Below are 24,119 nucleotides of genomic sequence, written 5' to 3'. Positions count from 1 at the left end.
AGGTGTGGACAAAATTTTACTTGCCAATTGCATCAAACATGTTATAGACCTTATAGACCTTATGTTATAGATGTTAAAGTGTCTATAACTGTATTTCAATGTTGCAACTTGCTGAAAACTGTCCAGTGTTAATTTCATCTCAAATAGACAGCACAATTTTTTTTTTCATCCAGAGTGCATCAAACAAGAATTTAGAGTTTGTTTGTGGAAAAGTGTATATTTCTGTGTTGCAAGTTGCTGAAAACTGTCCACAGTTGTTCATTTCATCTCAAATAGACAGCACGGCAATCATGTTTGCTGTGCTGTCTATTTGAGATGAAATGAACACTGGACGGTTTTCGTCAAGTTGCAACGTTGAAAATACAGAAATAACCACTTTTCCATAAACAAGCTCTAAATCATGTTTGATGCACTCTGGATGTACAATTGTTTGCTGTGCTGTCTATGAGCTTGTTTATGGAAAAGTGGTTATTTCAATGTTGCAACTTGCTGAAAATTGTCCAGTCCAATCAATGAGACAAGATCAGAGATGTTGGTTCGAGCTGCCTTGCCCTATTAAAAAAAAAAATCACAATTTAAGTTTGCTATCTACAAGAAGCATTGTCTTATGTGAAGAATGAATGTAAAGCTATCCGTCTGCCAATTGAAGCGCAAAAGAAGTTGGGTGATGCAACAGAGGACAATGACCCAAAAGACAGAAGTAAATCAACAACAGAATGGCTTCAACAGAAGATGGCCCAGTCCCGACTTTAAGCAGATTTAAAATGCTGTGACATGAACCCGAGAGTGGTTCACACCAGGCATCCTACAAATATTGTTGAACTGAAACAGTTTGGTAAAAGTGTATGGTCCAAAATTCCTCCTGACCTTTGAAGGTCTGATCCGCAACTACAGAAAACATTCGGTTGAGGTTAATTGCTGCCAAAGGAGGGTTCACTTGTTATTAAATACAAGGGTTCACATGGTGTGTTCAATAAAGACATAACATATAATTGTTTGTTTTGTCTATTGTTGTGACTTAGATGAAGATCACATAAAATTGTATGACCAATTTATGCAGAAATGCAGGTAATTCCAAAGGGTTCACATACTTTTTTTTGCCACTGTATATTCCCACACAAAATAATTTATCCACTAACTGTATATGCTCAGTTAACCTATATACTATTTGATATATTTGGATAATACTAAATCCTTCACACCAATGTGTGTCGACCAGCACAGCTGCTACATGCATCACTTAGTGATAATAAATAGCCACAATGAAAAGTTAGACATGCTTGGTTTTAATAAACTAAGAAGCATTTTTAATTCACATTTAAATAAAACGAAGTACAAACATGCCTGTCACAGAACATTGAGGACAAAGAAAAATGGCTACTGGTAGCAATAATCTAGACATAACGTGCAAATCAGACACTATTTTCCCAGATAAAATACACTGCCTTCATGGTCCCTCGCAAAAGATGCATTTAAGACTCACATTTTAAAGCAATTAACCCCTTCAAAAGTAGGACTGTTTATTGCCTTTTCCTTTATTTTGAAACATTTTAAAATAACACATTTGTAATTTCTTGAAATCTAAATGGATGAAAATAAAGTTAACATGATCGTTTCGTCCAATGACAGAGGGGATGAGAAAGGACATCAGGAAGAGTAGCTGTTGCTTTTGCAACAGATAATTGGGATCCTAAAAAAAAAAAAAAAGGCAGTGGCAAATCAACACTAACATTCAGCTAGTTAAACCGTGCCCCCTTATCTTGAACAGCCACAGAGTACACACCATAATAGGCTACACAACTTTGGAAGGGGATTAAGGTCGGAAACTAGATTAAATGTGTAAATAAAACCTCACACAATACTTTGGTTTTGTAATGTACATGACGGTGGATCGTTCAAGGCTTACACTCCATTGAGGGATGCAGGTTTACCGACCAAGACTACTTCTCCATAGGCAAGCCAGTGTTCATGTTATGTGCATTACCAAGTCACCCAGAAAGCATGCTAACTTTCAACAGCACACACCCTAGAGGCCTAAAGCAGGGCTAGCCCTATATTATACAGCTCAACCAACTGTTAATCGTTTGAGAGTTTAGTAAGAGATATGAAAATAAAATATAAGCGAGTAGGCGATGGACCAAACAACCAGGTGGCATGGTCAAAAAGCCACTATCCCATTTGTGAACCGGTGACCTAGTTTTCCCAGTCACCTAGTGTGACCACAGCTGCAGCTTGCATTGGTTCGGCTCCTTTTTTTTGTTAACGATTGAACTCATAACTTAAATAACGTAAATTATTCCCTTTTTCTTTAGTGACCTAATAAAACTAACGCTCCCCTCTTCCCCCATATCCCCCCCACCTCTGGATTTACCCTGCCCAAAGGCAGAGGTTGTTGAAGTGATAAGGTGAAAATGCTTCCCGTCATATCCGAGTGTTGACATCCAGAGGTGCCGACTCGCTGTCATCAGTTACATTGACATGTGTTCAGGAAGCACATAGGAGATGTCATCCCATGGGTGGCGGTACAGGCCCTGTTTTAGCCTCTTCTGGTCCAGGTAATGACCTGGGACGGGAAGTAGAGAAAGTGATTTGATTAACTAGAACTTATTTAACTACACCTTATTACTGTGATATAGTGAAGGGCGGAGGTGTATGCCTTATGATTAACGACTCATGGTGTAATCACTACAACATATAGGAACTTAAGTAATTTTGTTCACCTGACCTAGAATTCCTTACAATCAAATGCTGACCGCATTATCTTCCAAGAGAATTCTCTTCGAAAATAGTCAGTTGCATATATCCCTCCAACCTGAAAGAACTTCACTGGTCTCTATGTAAACTAGAAACCATACATCGAGGCTGCATGTATTGTAACTGGGGATTTTAACAAAGCTAACGTGAGAACAAGACTCCCTATATTCTATCAGCATATCGAATGAGTGACACGAGGTCGTAGCATTCTGGATCATTGCCACATTAACTTCTGCGATGCATGCAAAGCCCTGCCTTTGGCAAATCTGACCACGACTCCATTTTTTTAAAGATTCCCAGCCTATAGACAAACTAAAACAGGAAACGCCCCTGCTCAGGTCTATCCAATGCTGATCTGACTAATCGGATTCGACACTTCAAGATTGAAGCAATCACGTGTACTGGGATATGTTCCAGATAGCCTCAGACAATAACGTTGACTCGGTGAGCGAGTTTATTAGCAAGTGCATCAGAGATATCGTACCCAACTGTGACTATTAAAACCTTTCCTAAACAGAAACCGTGGATTGATGGCACATTCGCGCAAAACTGAAAGAGAAGCACCTCTTTTAATCATGGCAAGGCGACTGGAAACATTAACAAATACAAACAATGCAGCTATTCCCTCAAACAAGCAAAGTGTCAGTATAGAGACAAAGTAGAGTTGCCATTCAACAGCTCAAACACGAAACGCATTTGGCAGGGTCTTACAGTCAATCACATATTACAAAAAGAAAACGAGCCCAGTCGCGAACACCAACGTCTTGCTCCCAGACAAATTAAAAAACTTCTTTGCTCGCTTTGAGGACAATACAGTGCCACTGACACGGCCCACTACCAAAGCCTGTGGGTTCTCCTTCTCCGTGGCCAATGTGAGTAAAAGATTTAAACTTGTTAACCCTCGCAAGGCTGCCGGCCCAGATGGCATCCCTAGCCGCGACCATCTGACTGGTGATCATTTACGAACATATTCAATCTTTCCCTATCCCGTACGAGATTAGTTGTTTTTGGGGGTTGGTTAATCCGTTTAGGGACTCAGATACTCCCAGGATTATCAGAAGCGGGTTATCTATTGAAGTCTCCAAAACTTCAGAGAGGATCCCAAAAATTCCACACCAATAACCATGGAAGCTAGACCATAAGGCAAAGCAGTGGAGCAGTGGAGTAGAGGCAGCCTGACATTTATCACATGTAAGGGATGTGGAAATATCCTATGCAGTTTAGTTTTGGAAAAGTGTAATCTGTGTAATACCTTGAATTGTATGAGACGATGTCTGGAATTAATGGAGCATGTGTGGATATACTCCAAGCTCTCTTCCCAGTCTGCCACAGAAATGTCAGTCCCTAGTTCTTCCTCCCATTTTGCCTTGATGGCATCTGTAGAAGGTGTGCTAACAGATTGAAAAGCATCATATATCAATATCAGTTTATCTGAGGTGGGGCATATTTTTATGCATCTGTCAAACATGGAAGGTTTAGCATTCCCAAATGTTGGGAGGTGTTTTCTAACGTAGTCTCTAATTTGTAGGTATCTGAAAAAATTATGTTTCCCTCAGCAACTCAAAGGAAGCAAAGGTCCCTTCTATGTATAAATCCCCTATGGTACTTATCCCCAGCTCCCCCCATCGCTCAAAGGTGTTATCAAGGTTAGAAGGGGCAAAGGAGGGATTCCTGGCGACAGGGAGCATGAATGACATTGGTCTAAGCTCAAAGTGGACTTTAATTTGCTTCCATATTCGGACTGTGCTATGTATAATAGGATTGTTACAATAAAGTGACATCTCCAGATTGACAGGCGACAAAATCACAGCACCAATAGAGAAGGGGTGACACTCCTCACGCTCCATAGTAAGCCAGCTGGATGCCGGAAGTGCGTCATCCAGCAGAAACGTAACAACGCGGAGGTTAGCAGCCCAGGTTAGCGGCCCAATAAAATATACAATTTGGGAGAGACAATCCTCCTTCCATCTTGGATTTACAGAGGTGTTTTTTACCTATCCTGTGTGTTTTATAATCCCAGATGAAAGGATTGATAATTGAGTCCAGTTGTTTATGAAAGGATTTAGGTATGAATACTGGGATGTTCTGATATAGGTAGAGCAGTTGTGGTAAGAAGACCATTTTAATGGCATTAATTCTTCCGAGTAGAGAAATTGGGAGAGTTCTCCAAAATATGTTTATGTATGTTTATGTAAAAGTATGTTTGCTTTGAGTTTTTGTATCAGAGGGGGGAAATTCTCTTTAAATAGTAAGGTGTATTGATTGGTAACTACAATTCCTAGGTAGGTCAATTTTTCTGAAGATAACTTAAATGGGAGAGGTTCTAGCCAGGAGGTGTTTTGCGACCGTATGGGCATTAATTCACTCTTGTTCCAATTTATTCTGTATCCCGAGAAGGTACCAAACAAATTGATCACATCAAGAATAGCTGGGATACTAGCCTGGGGTTCTGTTACATAGAGGAGGATGTCATCTGCGTATAGGGAAATCTTATTTAGAGTATCTTTAGTATTATAGCTGTGGATTGCTGCATGAGATCTAATCGTCTGAGCGAGCGGTTCGATAATTAGGGCGAAGAGCATAGGCGACAGCGCACAACCCTGCCTTGTCCCCCCGTTAAGGTTAAATCGGGGCGACAATGATTGGTTAGTGAGTATTCTGGCACAGGGGTTCCTATATAAAAGCTGGATCCAATTTATGAACTCATCTCCAATATTACATTTCTGTAGGAACTTGGTCAAAGGCCTTTTCGGCGTCAAGAGATATGACGGCAAGGTCCACGTTGGGTAACATCTGAGAATACATAATATTGAGATTGAAGAATGCGTTTCTGTTAGGGATAAAGCCGGTCTGATCCGAATGGACCAATTTGCCAATTAAAGTGCTAAGCCTGCTAAAATCTTTTGGTCTGTATTAAGGAGAGATATTGGTCTGTATGACCCTACCTCTTCTGGATCCTTACCCTTCTTATGTATAACTGTAATGAACGCTTCGTCCAAAGTAGAAGGACATTGTTCATTGGCCTGAACAAACATTTTGTGCAGGTAGGGAGAGAGCATGTTGCTGAATGTTTTATAGAATTCACCAGGGTATCCATCTGGGCCCGGGGTGCCACTCTTTAGAGATTTAATTGTTTCTTGAATTTCATCAAGAGATATTTCCTTATTCAGGAAGTTATAATCTTCCTGGTTCAAGGGCAGGAAGATTACAGTCCTCCAAAAATGTTTGCATAATTAAGGGGTTATAGGATCCGCTTTAGATGTATATAGAGTCTCATAAAACTGCCGGAATCTGTCATTGATGTCTTTGGGGGAAGAGAGTAATTCCCCAGATGCAGATTTAACTTTGTGAATCATTCTGTCACTCACATTTTTTCGAAGTTGTCTGGTGAGTAATTTGTGTGGTTTGTCACCAAACAGTTACAGATCCAGTTGCAGCTTGTTCATACAAATCTTTTTAAAGTGTGCTTCGGAGTTCTACGAGATTTCTGTGATTTTCTGAAATAACACACACACACTCACTAAACACTCCGTAAATAAGTCAGTTCTTAACATAAAGACTTAAAACTCAAAATTCTATAATTGCCTACCACGTGTTCACTTTCAGCTTCCTGTGTAAACCGGAAGTGTCTTAAAATGGTGTCATAGGTGCTGTTTCCAAGGGTTAAAAATGTCAGATCTTTTCAAAACTTCATATGTGTGATTAGGCAACCCCCATGAACTGTAAGTCAGTCATTTCTCCCAACAGATGTCAAAGAAAAGCTCTCTCACACACACACACACACACAGCAAGGATGGAGTGACAAAGTGCGGTGCTTAAAGACACACAGAGCCTGCAATGGCATTTCCATATTCTCTAGGCCGTTCCGAGTTCAACGAGATGCCCTGCTTGACCGTAGCTCGCTCTGAGTGCAGCGACCGTGAAAAAAGTAGGCCCAAAATGAAGCCTGGCCCTAAATGTCATTTGCTTTTGGGTGACAGTGAGAGAACCGTTAGGGTGAGAAGCACAATTCGACCTCAGGTACGCTCCTGAGGTCCTCCCGATCTGTGCAAGCCTAACCTTGACCGTGTGGCTTTAACCCTTAACAGTAAAACCGTTTTTTTTTGATCTCACAGATTACAACGACATCTCTCCCCATAGGAATACATTGCCTGCTCCTCTAAAGTCAACCTGCAGCCTATGTGGGTTATGAATGCCTTATGAACCTGTCTTCAATGACAGTCCATCAGGACACTATGAGGTCTACCTGTGTCGATTCTAAGCTTCCTGAAGCAACCGGAAGTGGTTAAAATCACCCTAAACGTGTTTTTCCATACCCAACCAGCAGTTTGTGATAAATAGTGCATTCAACCCTGTGTAAATCGGTCAGTTCTTAACATAAACACTTAAAACTCAGGATTCTGTAAAGGCATACCCCAATGAGGATATGTGTTTACCTATAGCTTCCTGTGCCAACCGGAAGTGCCATAATTGGTGTCACAGGGGCTGTTTCAAAGGGTTAAAAAAGTCAGATCTTTCCAAAACTTCATTTGTGTGATTAGGCAACCCCCATGAACTGTAAATCAGTCATTTTTCCCATAAAATGTCAAAGAAAAACTAAATCACACACAAGCACAGCTTGGAAGGAGGGACACATTGGGGTGCGTAGAGACATACACTGCCTTCATTAGTTAGCTTTGTTCGAGCTAAAAAAGAACAGTCAGACCTAGAGTTACGAAACTTTAGAAACCTGTTCTAGACCTCAGGTCGATAGTGCGTGGTGAGGTACGTGGCTCTAGAAGGTTCTCGGACCGAAAAAGTTGTGGAAAAATGGCATAAGGACAACAAAGTCAAGGTATTGGAGTTGTCATCACAGAGCCCTGACCTCAATCCTATAGAACATTTGTGGGCAGAACTGAAAAAGCGTGTGCGAGCAAAGAGGCCGACAAACCTGACTCAGTTACACCAGCTGTCAGGTGGAATGGGCCAAAATTTAGGAATATCAGTGCAGACATTTTGCTCATACACTAGTATGATTATCTGCCCAAAAGCCTAGCTCCCGGTCCCTCCCTCACCTCTCCTTCTCTGCTAGGATAAGTTTGGTGAGATATGCATGCAGCTTGTTCTCCTGGTTGATGCGCTTCTCCTCAATGCTATTCCAGCGCTTCTTCTTAGCGACCCGCAGGGCACTCGGGATGTCGTCTCCAAAGTTCAGTCTCTGCTCCTTGGCCAGATTGTAAGCTGCCGACAGAAAAGGTCCAGACATGAATGTAGTCCATTGAAAACAGTAATACTGCCTCAGAGATGCCTAGTACTGGGTATAGTTAGAATGTTGACAGCATTATAAATTGCACTCGACCCAATACTGCACATCTACAGTGCATTCAGAAAGTATTCAGACCCCTTCACTTTTTCCACATTGTTATGTTACAGCGTAACTCTAACAATATATTAATACATTTTTCCCCTCAATCTACACACAACACCCCATAATGACACAACAAAAACAGGTTTAGAAATGTTTGCAAAAACAGAAATACCTTATTTACATAAGTATTCAGACCATTTGCTATGATACTCGAAATTGAGCTGAGGTGCATCCTGTTTCCATTGATCATCCTTGAGGTAGTTCTACAACTTGAAGGCCTCTCAGACATGAGAAACAATATTTTCTGGGCTGATGAAACCCAGATTGAACTATTTGGCCTGAATGCCAAGTGTCATGTCTGGAGGAAACCAGGCACTGCTCATCACCTAGCCAAAATCATCCCTACAGTGAAGCATGGTGATGGCAGCATAGTTCTGTGGAGAGGTTTTTCAACAGCAGGGACTGGGAGACTAGTCAGGATCGAGAGAAAGATGAATGGAGCAAAGTACAGAGAGATCCTTGATGAAAACCTACTCCAGAGCGCTCCGGGCCTCAAACTGGGGCAAAGGTTCACCTTCCAACAGGACAACGACCCTACGCACACAGCCAAGAAAACGCAGGGGTGGCTTCGTGACAAGTCTCAATTGAGTGGCCCAGCCCGGATTTGAACTCGATCAAACATCTCTGGAGAGACCTGAAAAAAGCTGTTCAGCAATGCACCCCCATCCAACCTGAGACCTTGAGAGGATCTGCAGAGAAGAATGGGATAAAGTCCCCCAAATACAGGTGTGCCAAGCTTGTAGTGTCATACCCAAGAAGGATGTAATCACTGCCAAAGGTACTTCACAACAAAGTACTGAGTAAAGGGTCTGAACACTTAAATAAATGTGATATATTTACAAAAAGGTGTGACATTATGGGGATGTGTGTAGATTGAGTTTAAATCCATTTTAGAATAAGGCTGTAAAGTAATACAATTTTGAAAAAGTGAAAAAGTCTGAACTTTCCTAATGAAGGAAGCATAAAAAGACTGTTCAAGACTGTATTCATTACACACTGGGACACTGTGCCTGATTCCGGCTCGAGTTAAGCATGCGTATTTGGAACGCAATTCCCTTTCTATGCACTTCTCTCCATGCCTATTGTGACGAATTTAAGCATGAATAGCATGCTATTCGCCTGCTAATCATTTTGGGAGGAGATTGAATAAATTAATGTGTGGCAGAGATGTCTAATGAAAAGACGTATTCTGACCATGCCTTAATTCTCTAATTCCACCACCTTCACGCATGAGGAAACCATGAATATGGTCCAGCAAATCTATCGACTCCAAGTGGAAAAATCATCTACTTTATTTTTTCCGATTGCAATAACACCATTGTCCAAGCACCATAATTTGCAGCTTGATAATAGCTAGGTAAATTAGTAATATTTTTTGGGATAAGAAAATTGTAAATATAAATTGTTTAAATGTAAATTGTAAATATATTTGACCTTATAAACAAAGTTGCCAGTCATATGGCAGAAAACTAAAGCATATCAACTTATGTTTATGAAATGCCGTGCCATTATGCAGAATTTCAATTGTACGGCCTTTTAACTTGCAGGGATGGACACTCTTGAATGTCTTAATTATAGGCTACCCCGACTTTGTCTCCTATTTCTATCATGTTAAATATTAACCACTATCAGTATCGACTGTGAGTAGGCATAATAACAACACTTATTCAACTGCCAATTTACTATTAGTTCCCTTCAGTAGGTATAACCTAACCTAAGTTTGGTTTACCTTTATTTGCTTCCTCTGTAAACGCCGTCACGGCCATGTGGCTATTGCTAAGGATCATTAGTAACAATTGATAACATAAAAAAATAAAAGGCTAATTAAATCGTTTATGGAGCGGAACACTGATTATGACAGCAGTTTGAACCCGATGTATGGGACCATACTTGGCTGTGTCATCACCCTGTTCCATGGTTGGTGCAGGCAATAGATGTGGGTATAGCTATTGTACACTATTCTCTATGTACACAAATATTCCAACATTACCACAGGTTAAATAGGTGAGTGTGGCAATTTTTAGAATGAATCAAACCACTGTTTACTTTCTTTCGTGCCGAAAGGCTCTCCAAGCTATTTTTTTATGATTCGTAAATACTTTCCTAACCCTAAATAACCTACAAGATCAGAGTATTTTTTTTTAATCTACCAACTGGTGTTGAAACGGAGACAAATATGCATATATTTAGATATCTTTCCTTCATTGATCCATAATATTCTGAACCCGTTCTCTCAATATATTCTATTGAGTCTGTTGACAAAAACCAAAGTGAAAAGGTGTACTGTATTTAAAGGGATGACTTATTAAGACAAATGTACTGAAAACCCTATTGAATAAAAACTCCACGAGAACATCTGTTGGCCAGCCAGTGGGAAGGTTTCTAGCAGTTCAATTACACTAATTTGGCGTGCGCTAGTGAACCACGCCTACAAAGCCTGTTACGCACCTTCATAAGGTTACTCTGAATACCAACTACTAAAAAATATATAGGAAAGGCGTCATAAATCGGACCCTTAGTGAATACAGGCCCAAACTTAATCTGTGTCTAGGAAACTGGCCTTGAGGGTTGGTCCTGACCTCTCTGCAGGTTGCCGATGGCCTCGTTGTAGTTCTCCAGCTCCAGGTGACACTGGCACAGGAAGAAGTGGGCTTTGACAGAATGGGGGTCCAGTTCCAGCGCGTGCTTGCAGTCCGCCAGGGCTTTGTCGTTCTGCTTGCAGCTTCACTTGGCACAGAGTACGGTTGGTGTAGTACACCGCCACTGAGGGGTTACGGTTCTGTTGGCAAGATGTATATACACACACACACACACAGGTGCAACCACGCACGTTATTAGACCTACATATTGCACAAGCTATTTTTGTAAGAGTGCATCAGACCAAGCTACTTCTATTCTGACATCTATTCAGAGTAGGTGAATAGGACAGTGTCAATATCTCATATCATATAGACTTTCAGTCATCTGAAAAGGTGTAGACATTTTACATCATCATTCCCCTTAAGAGCAGTAGCTTGCTACTCACTATGGTTTTGCTGTAGCAGGTGGCAGCTTCCTGGTACTTGCGGCAGAGGAACAGTCGGTTGCCCTGCTCCTTCAGCTCCTGTGCTGTGGAACTCTTCTCTGGGCTGCTAGCCATCTTCTCTGGTGGCTCTCCAGCGCCCACTGCGCACTGTTTCCCTATCCTGTTCCCAGTCTCTCCGGCTGGCTAGCTGTCAGGTGAAAGAATGGCCCTGTTCTTTGTCTTCTCACAAACTAGAAAAGAAAGATAGGCAGCATCAGCAACAGTCGATGCGTTGCTGCTGCGTGTGGTGAGGTGCTGTTGCAACTCATACATTGAGCCCTCACATTTCACTGGCTAGCTAGTTATGCATCAACATATGGTTGTGCAACTAAGATGCTGAAGTCAATGTTTGAGACGCATTAAAACCAGTCATTATCGGGCACATCACCTGGCCATGACCACACTGAAAGGACTGTATGTCAAAACTACGCTAACTAGCTAATGGCTGACGTTGCGCCCTCCCTCAGTCCCTGTGTCACTACACAAAACAAGGTAGCTAGCTAGCTAGTTGCGTTGGCAAAGACCGTGGACTTTCCCCATTGGTTTGCTGATATGGTTTACTGAGTCAAACGTCTGCTACAATGCAACGATGCTAACGCTAGCCCAATAGTGGAGTAAAATTAGCCTAGCGTTACTCCTTTGTCCAATGACCTTAGGTACATGTTATATTTAAAGGGAGAATTAGCTCTGGAAGCCATCTAAACGTGAATCGATTCTCAGTTGCAGTAACGTTACGGTTCTTGAAATAAATCCCTCTAGGTTCATATCACATCAAAATAATTTCACTAATGAAAAAAATACACACCTACTGTACACGGTCTTAACCGGTTAACACAGAACAGTATTTTTCAGTAACAACACGTTTGTGGCGTCTGTCTTCACACAGCAGGCGTATTCGGAGAAACAGATTGCTAATAAGCTCAGGTAGTCCACTCTGTCTTCCGTAAATAAGCGCTGTGAGATGGAAATATGGCCGTGTGGGAACCCCAGCCCTATAAAGCTGTGTATCAATTTACATTTGAGTTTTTTGAAAATGGGTTATCACGGATATGAAAGATAAGGTCATTACGCCTCCAAAAACATATCGCTAGCGATGCTTTTTTAATGTTCAGAACGAACGTCACGGCTCCTAACAGAACTCCCCCTCCAGAATACGCCTCTTCACCCAATGATTTAGCCACATGTATGTCTAATGTAACGTTATCTCATGATGATAAAGTCAAGCGTTAGCTAACAGCTAGCCTAACTCAAATGTTGGTTATTAAACTAACGTTACCTAGCTACCGATTAGTGGTGAACTACACACAAAAACAAACATCTTTAACCTCACCCTTTCAAATTAATTTCATATACAGACAATTGATGTGCCAGTATATTTCAATTTCAAGTCTTAATTGATTTGCTTTTCCCATTGAACTGTAACTATACTATAACAGAGCTAAGAGCTAGCTAGTTTGTTGTCATGCTGACGTCGGATATACGACGGAGCACCGCGAAGTAAGATTCAATAACAAAAAAGTTACCAATACCCCAAAACCAATCCTTACCATTATTCGTTTTATGGTAGAAATTGCCTCAAGGTCATATTACATCATGTTAACATCAAGTGTTTGAAATATTTAGGAAATTATGTTTTGCTGATAAAATACTGTAACGACCCTGCGTTTATAAGCGCGGAAATCGACTCTGCCGCACGATCACCTCGGCGCGCTATCCAAACATGCAATTTCACTAGAGGCACGCATTTCCCAAAGTGTTTGAAATATTTTGGAAATTATGCTTTGCCTGTTAAAATACGTAAAATTGATTTCCTCAAATATTATAAAAGATCTCCGAGGTTGAAATTCTCCAAATGGCACTTCATTTCAGTTGTGTTGTAATTTTATGATAGAAATTGCCTAATGTTAATCACCAATGTTGGATAACTGACTAAAATGATATTTTGTGAGTAAAATACATACAATTATTTATATTATTATTGAAAAAGATCTCATGGTTGAAATTCTACAAGTTATACCTCCATTCTGTCCTTTAGTAGTGTTTCTGTAGAAATTGCCTCAAAAGTCATATTATATCATGTTAATCACCAATGTTGGAAATCTGACTAAAAGGATATTTTCTGAGTAAAGTACACAAAATCGTGTAGTAGTTTAATGGTAGAAATATTCTCATGTTCACGAAAAGTGGTTGAAAACTTTTGGAAGTTATGTTGTTGTTTTTTACCCCCTTTTTTCCCCCAATTTCATGGTATCCAATTGTTAGTAGTTACTATCTTGTCTCATCGCTACAACTCCCATACGGGCTCGGGAGAGACGAAGGTCGAAAGCCATGCGTCCTCTGAAACACAACCCAACCAAGCCGCACTGCTTTTAAACACAGCGCACATCCAACCTGGAAGCCAGCCGCACCAATGTTTCGGAGGTGCCACGTGTGTGCACCTGGCAACCTGGTTAGCATGCACTGCACCCGTCCCGCCACAGGAGTCGCTAGTGCGAATCATATTGCAAATGTACAAAACACGATGTGTGGCCTTATCTCCAAAACGGAAAAGACTTTGAAGACGAAACTTGGTGAGCATAGGTTTGGCATAATGGGCAGTTGGCCCCGAACAAGATGGCGTCTAGACCTCAACGTTTTTTGAGTTATGGCCATTTTTCTGGGATTAAAGGTCCAATATGAAAATAGAGCAATAATTTTTCCGCTTCACGTCAAAGTCAAGGAACCTCCGGTGTCAATAAAAAAAGAACCTGCCTTTATCTATCGTCATTTAAGAGAATTCGTACAATGTCAAATTGGTGATGTTCAAAAATAGTTTTTTTTTTTTTAAACAGTTACAGATCCAATTGCAGCGTGTTCATACAAATCTTTTTAAAGTGTGCTTCGGAGTTCTACGAGATTTCTGTGATTTTCTGAAATAACACACTCACTAAACACTCCGTAAATAAGTCAGTTCTTAACATAAAGACTTAAAACTCAAAATTCTATAATTGCCTACCCCATGTGTTCACTTTCAGCTTCCTGTGTAAACCGGAAGTGTCTTAAAATGGTGTCATAGGTGCTGTTTCCAAGGGTTAAAAATGTCAGATCTTTTCAAAACTTCATATGTGTGATTAGGCAACCCCCATGAACTGTAAGTCAGTCATTTCTCCCAACAGATGTCAAAGAAAAGCTCTCTCACACACACACACACACACAGCAAGGATGGAGTGACAAAGTGCGGTGCTTAAAGACACACAGAGCCTGCAATGGCATTTCCATATTCTCTAGGCCGTTCCGAGTTCAACGAGATGCCCTGCTTGACCGTAGCTCGCTCTGAGTGCAGCGACCGTGAAAAAAGTAGGCCCAAAATGAAGCCTGGCCCTAAATGTCATTTGCTTTTGGGTGACAGTGAGAGAACCGTTAGGGTGAGAAGCACAATTCGACCTCAGGTACGCTCCTGAGGTCCTCCCGATCTGTGCAAGCCTAACCTTGACCGTGTGGCTTTAACCCTTAACAGTAAAACCGTTTTTTTTTGATCTCACAGATTACAACGACATCTCTCCCCATAGGAATACATTGCCTGCTCCTCTAAAGTCAACCTGAAGCCTATGTGGGTTATGAATGCCTTATGAACCTGTCTTCAATGACAATGACAATGACCCTAAACGTGTTTTTCCATACCCAACCAGCAGTTTGTGATAAATAGTGCATTCAACCCTGTGTAAATCGGTCAGTTCTTAACATAAACACTTAAAACTCAGGATTCTGTAAAGGCATACCCCAATGAGGATATGTGTTTACCTATAGCTTCCTGTGCCAACCGGAAGTGCCATAATTGGTGTCACAGGGGCTGTTTCAAAGGGTTAAAAAAGTCAGATCTTTCCAAAACTTCATTTGTGTGATTAGGCAACCCCCATGAACTGTAAATCAGTCATTTTTTTTTGTCATCACAGAGCCCTGACCTCAATCCTATAGAACATTTGTGGGCAGAACTAAAAAAGCGTGTGCGAGCAAAGAGGCCGACAAACCTGACTCAGTTACACCAGCTGTCAGGTGGAATGGGCCAAAATTTAGGAATATCAGTGCAGACATTTTGCTCATACACTAGTATGATTATCTGCCCAAAAGCCTAGCTCCCGGTCCCTCCCTCACCTCTCCTTCTCTGCTAGGATAAGTTTGGTGAGATATGCATGCAGCTTGTTCTCCTGGTTGATGCGCTTCTCCTCAATGCTATTCCAGCGCTTCTTCTTAGCGACCCGCAGGGCACTCGGGATGTCGTCTCCAAAGTTCAGTCTCTGCTCCTTGGCCAGATTGTAAGCTGCCGACAGAAAAGGTCCAGACATGAATGTAGTCCATTGAAAACAGTAATACTGCCTCAGAGATGCCTAGTACTGGGTATAGTTAGAATGTTGACAGCATTATAAATTGCACTCGACCCAATACTGCACATCTACAGTGCATTCAGAAAGTATTCAGACCCCTTCACTTTTTCCACATTGTTATGTTACAGCGTAACTCTAACAATATATTAATACATTTTTCCCCTCAATCTACACACAACACCTCATAATGACACAACAAAAACAGGTTTAGAAATGTTTGCAAAAACAGAAATACCTTATTTACATAAGTATTCAGACCATTTGCTATGATACTCGAAATTGAGCTGAGGTGCATCCTGTTTCCATTGATCATCCTTGAGGTAGTTCTACAACTTGAAGGCCTCTCAGACATGAGAAACAATATTTTCTGGGCTGATGAAACCAAGATTGAACTATTTGGCCTGAATGCCAAGTGTCATGTCTGGAGGAAACCAGGCACTGCTCATCACCTAGCCAAAATCATCCCTACAGTGAAGCATGGTGATGGCAGCATAGTTCTGTGGAGAGGTTTTTCAACAGCAGGGACTGGGAGACTAGTCAGGATCGAGAGAAAGATGAATGGAGCAAAGTACAGAGAGATCCTTGATGAAAACCTACTCCAGAGCGCTCCGGGCCTCAAACTGGGGCAAAGGTTCACCTTCCAACAGGACAACGACCCTACGCACACAGCCAAGAAAACGCAGGGGTGGCTTCGTGACAAGTCTCAATTGAGTGGCCCAGCCCGGATTTGAACTCGATCAAACATCTCTGGAGAGACCTGAAAAAAGCTGTTCAGCAATGCACCCCCATCCAACCTGAGACCTTGAGAGGATCTGCAGAGAAGAATGGGATAAAGTCCCCCAAATACAGGTGTGCCAAGCTTGTAGTGTCATACCCAAGAAGGATGTAATCACTGCCAAAGGTACTTCACAACAAAGTACTGAGTAAAGGGTCTGAACACTTAAATAAATGTGATATATTTACAAAAAAATATAGATTTTAAAAAGGTGTGACATTATGGGGATGTGTGTAGATTGAGTTTAAATTGTTTTAATCCATTTTAGAATAAGGCTGTAAAGTAATACAATTTTGAAAAAGTGAAAAAGTCTGAACTTTCCTAATGAAGGAAGCATAAAAAGACTGTTCAAGACTGTATTCATTACACACTGGGACACTGTGCCTGATTCCGGCTCAAGTTAAGCATGCGTATTTGGAACGCAATTCCCTTTCTATGCACTTCTCTCCATGCCTATTGTGACGAATTTAAGCATGAATAGCATGCTATTCGCCTGCTAATCATTTTGGGAGGAGATTGAATAAATTCATGTGTGGCAGAGATGTCTAATGAAAAGACGTATTCTGACCATGCCTTAATTCTCTAATTCCACCACCTTCACGCATGAGGAAACCATGAATATGGTCCAGCAAATCTATCGACTCCAAGTGGAAAAATCATCTACTTTATTTTTTCCGATTGCAATAACACCATTGTCCAAGCACCATAATTTGCAGCTTGATAATAGCTAGGTAAATTAGTAATATTTTTTAGGATAAGAAAATTGTAAATATAAATTGTTTAAATGTAAATTGTAAATATATTTGACCTTATAAACAAAGGTGCCAGTCATATGGCAGAAAACTAAAGCATATCAACTTATGTTTATGAAATGCCGTGCCATTATGCAGAATTTCAATTGTACGGCCTTTTAACTTGCAGGGATGGACACTCTTGAATGTCTTAATTATAGGCTACCCCGACTTTGTCTCCTATTTCTATCATGTTAAATATTAACCACTATCAGTATCGACTGTGAGTAGGCATAATAACAACACTTATTCAACTGCCAATTTACTATTAGTTCCCTTCAGTAGGTATAACCTAACCTAAGTTTGGTTTACCTTTATTTGCTTCCTCTGTAAACGCCGTCACGGCCATGTGGCTATTGCTAAGGATCATTAGTAACAATTGATAACATAAAAAAATAAAAGGCTAATTAAATCGTTTATGGAGCGGAACACTGATTATGACAGCAGTTTGAACCCGATGTATGGGACCATACTTGGCTGTGTCATCACCCTGTTCCATGGTTGGTGCAGGCAATAGATGTGGGTATAGCTATTGTACACTATTCTCTATGTACACAAATATTCCAACATTACCACAGGTTAAATAGGTGAGTGTGGCAATTTTTAGAATGAATCAAACCACTGTTTACTTTCTTTCGTGCCGAAAGGCTCTCCAAGCTATTTTTTTATGATTCGTAAATACTTTCCTAACCCTAAATAACCTACAAGATCAGAGTATTTTTTTTTAATCTACCAACTGGTGTTGAAACGGAGACAAATATGCATATATTTAGATATCTTTCCTTCATTGATCCATAATATTCTGAACCCGTTCTCTCAATATATTCTATTGAGTCTGTTGACAAAAACCAAAGTGAAAAGGTGTACTGTATTTAAAGGGATGACTTATTAAGACAAATGTACTGAAAACCCTATTGAATAAAAACTCCACGAGAACATCTGTTGGCCAGCCAGTGGGAAGGTTTCTAGCAGTTCAATTACACTAATTTGGCGTGCGCTAGTGAACCACGCCTACAAAGCCTGTTACGCACCTTCATAAGGTTACTCTGAATACCAACTACTAAAAAATATATAGGAAAGGCGTAATTTCCTAAATCGGACCCTTAGTGAATACAGGCCCAAACTTAATCTGTGTCTAGGAAACTGGCCTTGAGGGTTGGTCCTGACCTCTCTGCAGGTTGCCGATGGCCTCGTTGTAGTTCTCCAGCTCCAGGTGACACTGGCACAGGAAGAAGTGGGCTTTGACAGAATGGGGGTCCAGTTCCAGCGCGTGCTTGCAGTCCGCCAGGGCTTTGTCGTTCTGCTTGCAGCTTCACTTGGCACAGAGTACGGTTGGTGTAGTACACCGCCACTGAGGGGTTACGGTTCTGTTGGCAAGATGTATATACACACACACACACACAGGTGCAACCACGCACGTTATTAGACCTACATATTGCACAAGCTATTTTTGTAAGAGTGCATCAGACCAAGCTACTTCTATTCTGACATCTATTCAGAGTAGGTGAATAGGACAGTGTCAATATCTCATATCATATAGACTTTCAGTCATCTGAAAAGGTGTAGACATTTTACATCATCATTCCCCTTAAGAGCAGTAGCTTGCTACTCACTATGGTTTTGCTGTAGCAGGTGGCAGCTTCCTGGTACTTGCGGCAGAGGAACAGTCGGTTGCCCTGCTCCTTCAGCTCCTGTGCTGTGGAACTCTTCTCTGGGCTGCTAGCCATCTTCTCTGGTGGCTCTCCAGCGCCCGCTGCGCACTGTTTCCCTATCCTGTTCCCAGTCTCTCCGGCTGGCTAGCTGTCAGGTGAAAGAATGGCCCTGTTCTTTGTCTTCTCACAAACTAGAAAAGAAAGATAGGCAGCATCAGCAACAGTCGATGCGTTGCTGCTGCGTGTGGTGAGGTGCTGTTGCAACTCATACATTGAGCCCTCACATTTCACTGGCTAGCTAGTTATGCATCAACATATGGTTGTGCAACTAAGATGCTGAAGTCAATGTTTGAGACGCATTAAAACCAGTCATTATCGGGCACATCACCTGGCCATGACCACACTGAAAGGACTGTATGTCAAAACTACGCTAACTAGCTAATGGCTGACGTTGCGCCCTCCCTCAGTCCCTGTGTCACTACACAAAACAAGGTAGCTAGCTAGCTAGTTGCGTTGGCAAAGACCGTGGACTTTCCCCATTGGTTTGCTGATATGGTTTACTGAGTCAAACGTCTGCTACAATGCAACGATGCTAACGCTAGCCCAATAGTGGAGTAAAATTAGCCTAGCGTTACTCCTTTGTCCAATGACCTTAGGTACATGTTATATTTAAAGGGAGAATTAGCTCTGGAAGCCATCTAAACGTGAATCGATTCTCAGTTGCAGTAACGTTACGGTTCTTGAAATAAATCCCTCTAGGTTCATATCACATCAAAATAATTTCACTAATGAAAAAAATACACACCTACTGTACACGGTCTTAACCGGTTAACACAGAACAGTATTTTTCAGTAACAACACGTTTGTGGCGTCTGTCTTCACACAGCAGGCGTATTCGGAGAAACAGATTGCTAATAAGCTCAGGTAGTCCACTCTGTCTTCCGTAAATAAGCGCTGTGAGATGGAAATATGGCCGTGTGGGAACCCCAGCCCTATAAAGCTGTGTATCAATTTACATTTGAGTTTTTTGAAAATGGGTTATCACGGATATGAAAGATAAGGTCATTACGCCTCCAAAAACATATCGCTAGCGATGCTTTTTTAATGTTCAGAACGAACGTCACGGCTCCTAACAGAACTCCCCCTCCAGAATACGCCTCTTCACCCAATGATTTAGCCACATGTATGTCTAATGTAACGTTATCTCATGATGATAAAGTCAAGCGTTAGCTAACAGCTAGCCTAACTCAAATTTTGGTTATTAAACTAACGTTACCTAGCTACCGATTAGTGGTGAACTACACACAAAAACAAACATCTTTAACCTCACCCTTTCAAATTAATTTCATATACAGACAATTGATGTGCCAGTATATTTCAATTTCAAGTCTTAATTGATTTGCTTTTCCCATTGAACTGTAACTATACTATAACAGAGCTAAGAGCTAGCTAGTTTGTTGTCATGCTGACGTCGGATATACGACGGAGCACCGCGAGGTAAGATTCAATAACAAAAAAGTTACCAATACCCCAAAACCAATCCTTACCATTATTCGTTTTATGGTAGAAATTGCCTCAAGGTCATATTACATCATGTTAACATCAAGTGTTTGAAATATTTAGGAAATTATGTTTTGCTGATAAAATACTGTAACGACCCTGCGTTTATAAGCGCGGAAATCGACTCTGCCGCACGATCACCTCGGCGCGCTATCCAAACATGCAATTTCACTAGAGGCACGCATTTCCCAAAGTGTTTGAAATATTTTGGAAATTATGCTTTGCCTGTTAAAATACGTAAAATTGATTTCCTCAAATATTATAAAAGATCTCCGAGGTTGAAATTCTCCAAATGGCACTTCATTTCAGTTGTGTTGTAATTTTATGATAGAAATTGCCTAATGTTAATCACCAATGTTGGATAACTGACTAAAATGATATTTTGTGAGTAAAATACATACAATTATTTCTATTATTATTGAAAAAGATCTCATGGTTGAAATTCTACAAGTTATACCTCCATTCTGTCCTTTAGTAGTGTTTCTGTAGAAATTGCCTCAAAAGTCATATTATATCATATTAATCACCAATGTTGGAAATCTGACTAAAAGGATATTTTCTGAGTAAAGTACACAAAATCGTGTAGTAGTTTAATGGTAGAAATATTCTCATGTTCACGAAAAGTGGTTGAAAACTTTTGGAAGTTATGTTGTTGTTTTTTACCCCCTTTTTTCCCCCAATTTCATGGTATCCAATTGTTAGTAGTTACTATCTTGTCTCATCGCTACAACTCCCATACGGGCTCGGGAGAGACGAAGGTCGAAAGCCATGCGTCCTCTGAAACACAACCCAACCAAGCCGCACTGCTTTTAAACACAGCGCACATCCAACCTGGAAGCCAGCCGCACCAATGTTTCGGAGGTGCCACGTGTGTGCACCTGGCAACCTGGTTAGCATGCACTGCACCCGTCCCGCCACAGGAGTCGCTAGTGCGAATCATATTGCAAATGTACAAAACACGATGTGTGGCCTTATCTCCAAAACGGAAAAGACTTTGAAGACGAAACTTGGTGAGCATAGGTTTGGCATAATGGGCAGTTGGCCCCGAACAAGATGGCGTCTAGACCTCAACGGTTTTTGAGTTATGGCCATTTTTCTGGGATTAAAGGTCCAAAATGAAAATAGAGCAATAATTTTTCCGCTTCACGTCAAAGTCAAGGAACCTCCGGTGTCAATAAAAAAAGAACCTGCCTTTATCTATCGTCATTTAAGAGAATTCGTACAATGTCAAATTGGTGATGTTCAAAAATATATATATATTTTTTTAAACAGTTACAGATCCAATTGCAGCGTGTTCATACAAATCTTTTTAAAGTGTGCTTCGGAGTTCTACGAGATTTCTGTGATTTTCTGAAATAACACACTCACTAAACACTCCGTAAATAAGTCAGTTCTTAACATAAAGACTTAAAACTCAAAATTCTATAATTGCCTACCCCATGTGTTCACTTTCAGCTTCCTGTGTAAACCGGAAGTGTCTTAAAATGGTGTCATAGGTGCTGTTTCCAAGGGTTAAAAATGTCAGATCTTTTCAAAACTTCATATGTGTGATTAGGCAACCCCCATGAACTGTAAGTCAGTCATTTCTCCCAACAGATGTCAAAGAAAAGCTCTCTCACACACACACACACACACAGCAAGGATGGAGTGACAAAGTGCGGTGCTTAAAGACACACAGAGCCTGCAATGGCATTTCCATATTCTCTAGGCCGTTCCGAGTTCAACGAGATGCCCTGCTTGACCGTAGCTCGCTCTGAGTGCAGCGACCGTGAAAAAAGTAGGCCCAAAATGAAGCCTGGCCCTAAATGTCATTTGCTTTTGGGTGACAGTGAGAGAACCGTTAGGGTGAGAAGCACAATTCGACCTCAGGTACGCTCCTGAGGTCCTCCCGATCTGTGCAAGCCTAACCTTGACCGTGTGGCTTTAACCCTTAACAGTAAAACCGTTTTTTTTTGATCTCACAGATTACAACGACATCTCTCCCCATAGGAATACATTGCCTGCTCCTCTAAAGTCAACCTGAAGCCTATGTGGGTTATGAATGCCTTATGAACCTGTCTTCAATGACAGTCCATCAGGACACTATGAGGTCTACCTGTGTCGATTCTAAGCTTCCTGAAGCAACCGGAAGTGGTTAAAATCACCCTAAACGTGTTTTTCCATACCCAACCAGCAGTTTGTGATAAATAGTGCATTCAACCCTGTGTAAATCGGTCAGTTCTTAACATAAACATTTAAAACTCAGGATTCTGTAAAGGCATACCCCAATGAGGATATGTGTTTACCTATAGCTTCCTGTGCCAACCGGAAGTGCCATAATTGGTGTCACAGGGGCTGTTTCAAAGGGTTAAAAAAGTCAGATCTTTCCAAAACTTAATTTGTGTGATTAGGCAACCCCCATGAACTGTAAATCAGTCATTTTTCCCATAAAATGTCAAAGAAAAACTAAATCACACACAAGCACAGCTTGGAAGGAGGGACACATTGGGGTGCGTAGAGACATACACTGCCTTCATTAGTTAGCTTTGTTCGAGCTAAAAAAGAACCGTCAGACCTAGAGTTACGAAACTTTAGAAACCTGTTCTAGACCTCAGGTCGATAGTGCGTGGTGAGGTACGTGGCTCTAGAAGGTTCTCGGACCGAAAAAGTTGTGGAAAAATGGCATAAGGACAACAAAGTCAAGGTATTGGAGTTGTCATCACAGAGCCCTGACATCAATCCTATAGAACATTTGTGGGCAGAACTGAAAAAGCGTGTGCGAGCAAAGAGGCCGACAAACCTGACTCAGTTACACCAGCTGTCAGGTGGAATGGGCCAAAATTTAGGAATATCAGTGCAGACATTTTGCTCATACACTAGTATGATTATCTGCCCAAAAGCCTAGCTCCCGGTCCCTCCCTCACCTCTCCTTCTCTGCTAGGATAAGTTTGGTGTGCATGCAGCTTGTTCTCCTGGTTGATGCGCTTCTCCTCAATGCTATTCCAGCGCTTCTTCTTAGCGACCCGCAGGGCACTCGGGATGTCGTCTCCAAAGTTCAGTCTCTGCTCCTTGGCCAGATTGTAAGCTGCCGACAGAAAAGGTCCAGACATGAATGTAGTCCATTGAAAACAGTAATACTGCCTCAGAGATGCCTAGTACTGGGTATAGTTAGAATGTTGACAGCATTATAAATTGCACTCGACCCAATACTGCACATCTACAGTGCATTCAGAAAGTATTCAGACCCCTTCACTTTTTCCACATTGTTATGTTACAGCGTAACTCTAACAATATATTAATACATTTTTCCCCTCAATCTACACACAACACCCCATAATGACACAACAAAAACAGGTTTAGAAATGTTTGCAAAAACAGAAATACCTTATTTACATAAGTATTCAGACCATTTGCTATGATACTCGAAATTGAGCTGAGGTGCATCCTGTTTCCATTGATCATCCTTGAGGTAGTTCTACAACTTGAAGGCCTCTCAGACATGAGAAACAATATTTTCTGGGCTGATGAAACCAAGATTGAACTATTTGGCCTGAATGCCAAGTGTCATGTCTGGAGGAAACCAGGCACTGCTCATCACCTAGCCAAAATCATCCCTACAGTGAAGCATGGTGATGGCAGCATAGTTCTGTGGAGAGGTTTTTCAACAGCAGGGACTGGGAGACTAGTCAGGATCGAGAGAAAGATGAATGGAGCAAAGTACAGAGAGATCCTTGATGAAAACCTACTCCAGAGCGCTCCGGGCCTCAAACTGGGGC

At 41.3% G+C, this 24,119-nt stretch overlaps 1 protein-coding gene across 2 annotated transcripts; it reads right to left on the bottom strand.

The window, feature by feature from the left end:
* Positions 1 to 1,265: 1,265 nt before the first annotated feature.
* Positions 1,266 to 9,000, bottom strand: LOC118957516 (E3 ubiquitin-protein ligase CHIP-like). 2 transcript variants are annotated; one of them, XM_090212615.1, is made up of 3 exons: positions 7,809 to 9,000; positions 4,007 to 4,145; positions 1,266 to 2,563 (listed from the first exon to the last, which is right to left on the bottom strand). In XM_090212615.1, exons 1-3 carry the CDS (start codon positions 7,997 to 7,999, stop codon positions 2,537 to 2,539), a joined length of 357 nt encoding a protein of 118 aa, XP_090068741.1. In that variant the 5' UTR covers positions 8,000 to 9,000; the 3' UTR covers positions 1,266 to 2,536. The 2 variants fall into 2 exon arrangements, with proteins under 2 accessions (XP_090068741.1, XP_090068742.1); XM_090212616.1 differs by lacking the exon at positions 4,007 to 4,145.
* Between the last annotated feature and the right edge of the window lie 15,119 nt (positions 9,001 to 24,119).

Source organism: Oncorhynchus mykiss, chromosome 20, assembly GCF_057628025.1.
Source record: "Oncorhynchus mykiss isolate SJ-2025 chromosome 20, ASM5762802v1, whole genome shotgun sequence".
Lineage (NCBI taxonomy): Eukaryota > Metazoa > Chordata > Actinopteri > Salmoniformes > Salmonidae > Oncorhynchus > Oncorhynchus mykiss.
This window is presented reverse-complemented; position numbering and strand designations above follow the sequence as displayed.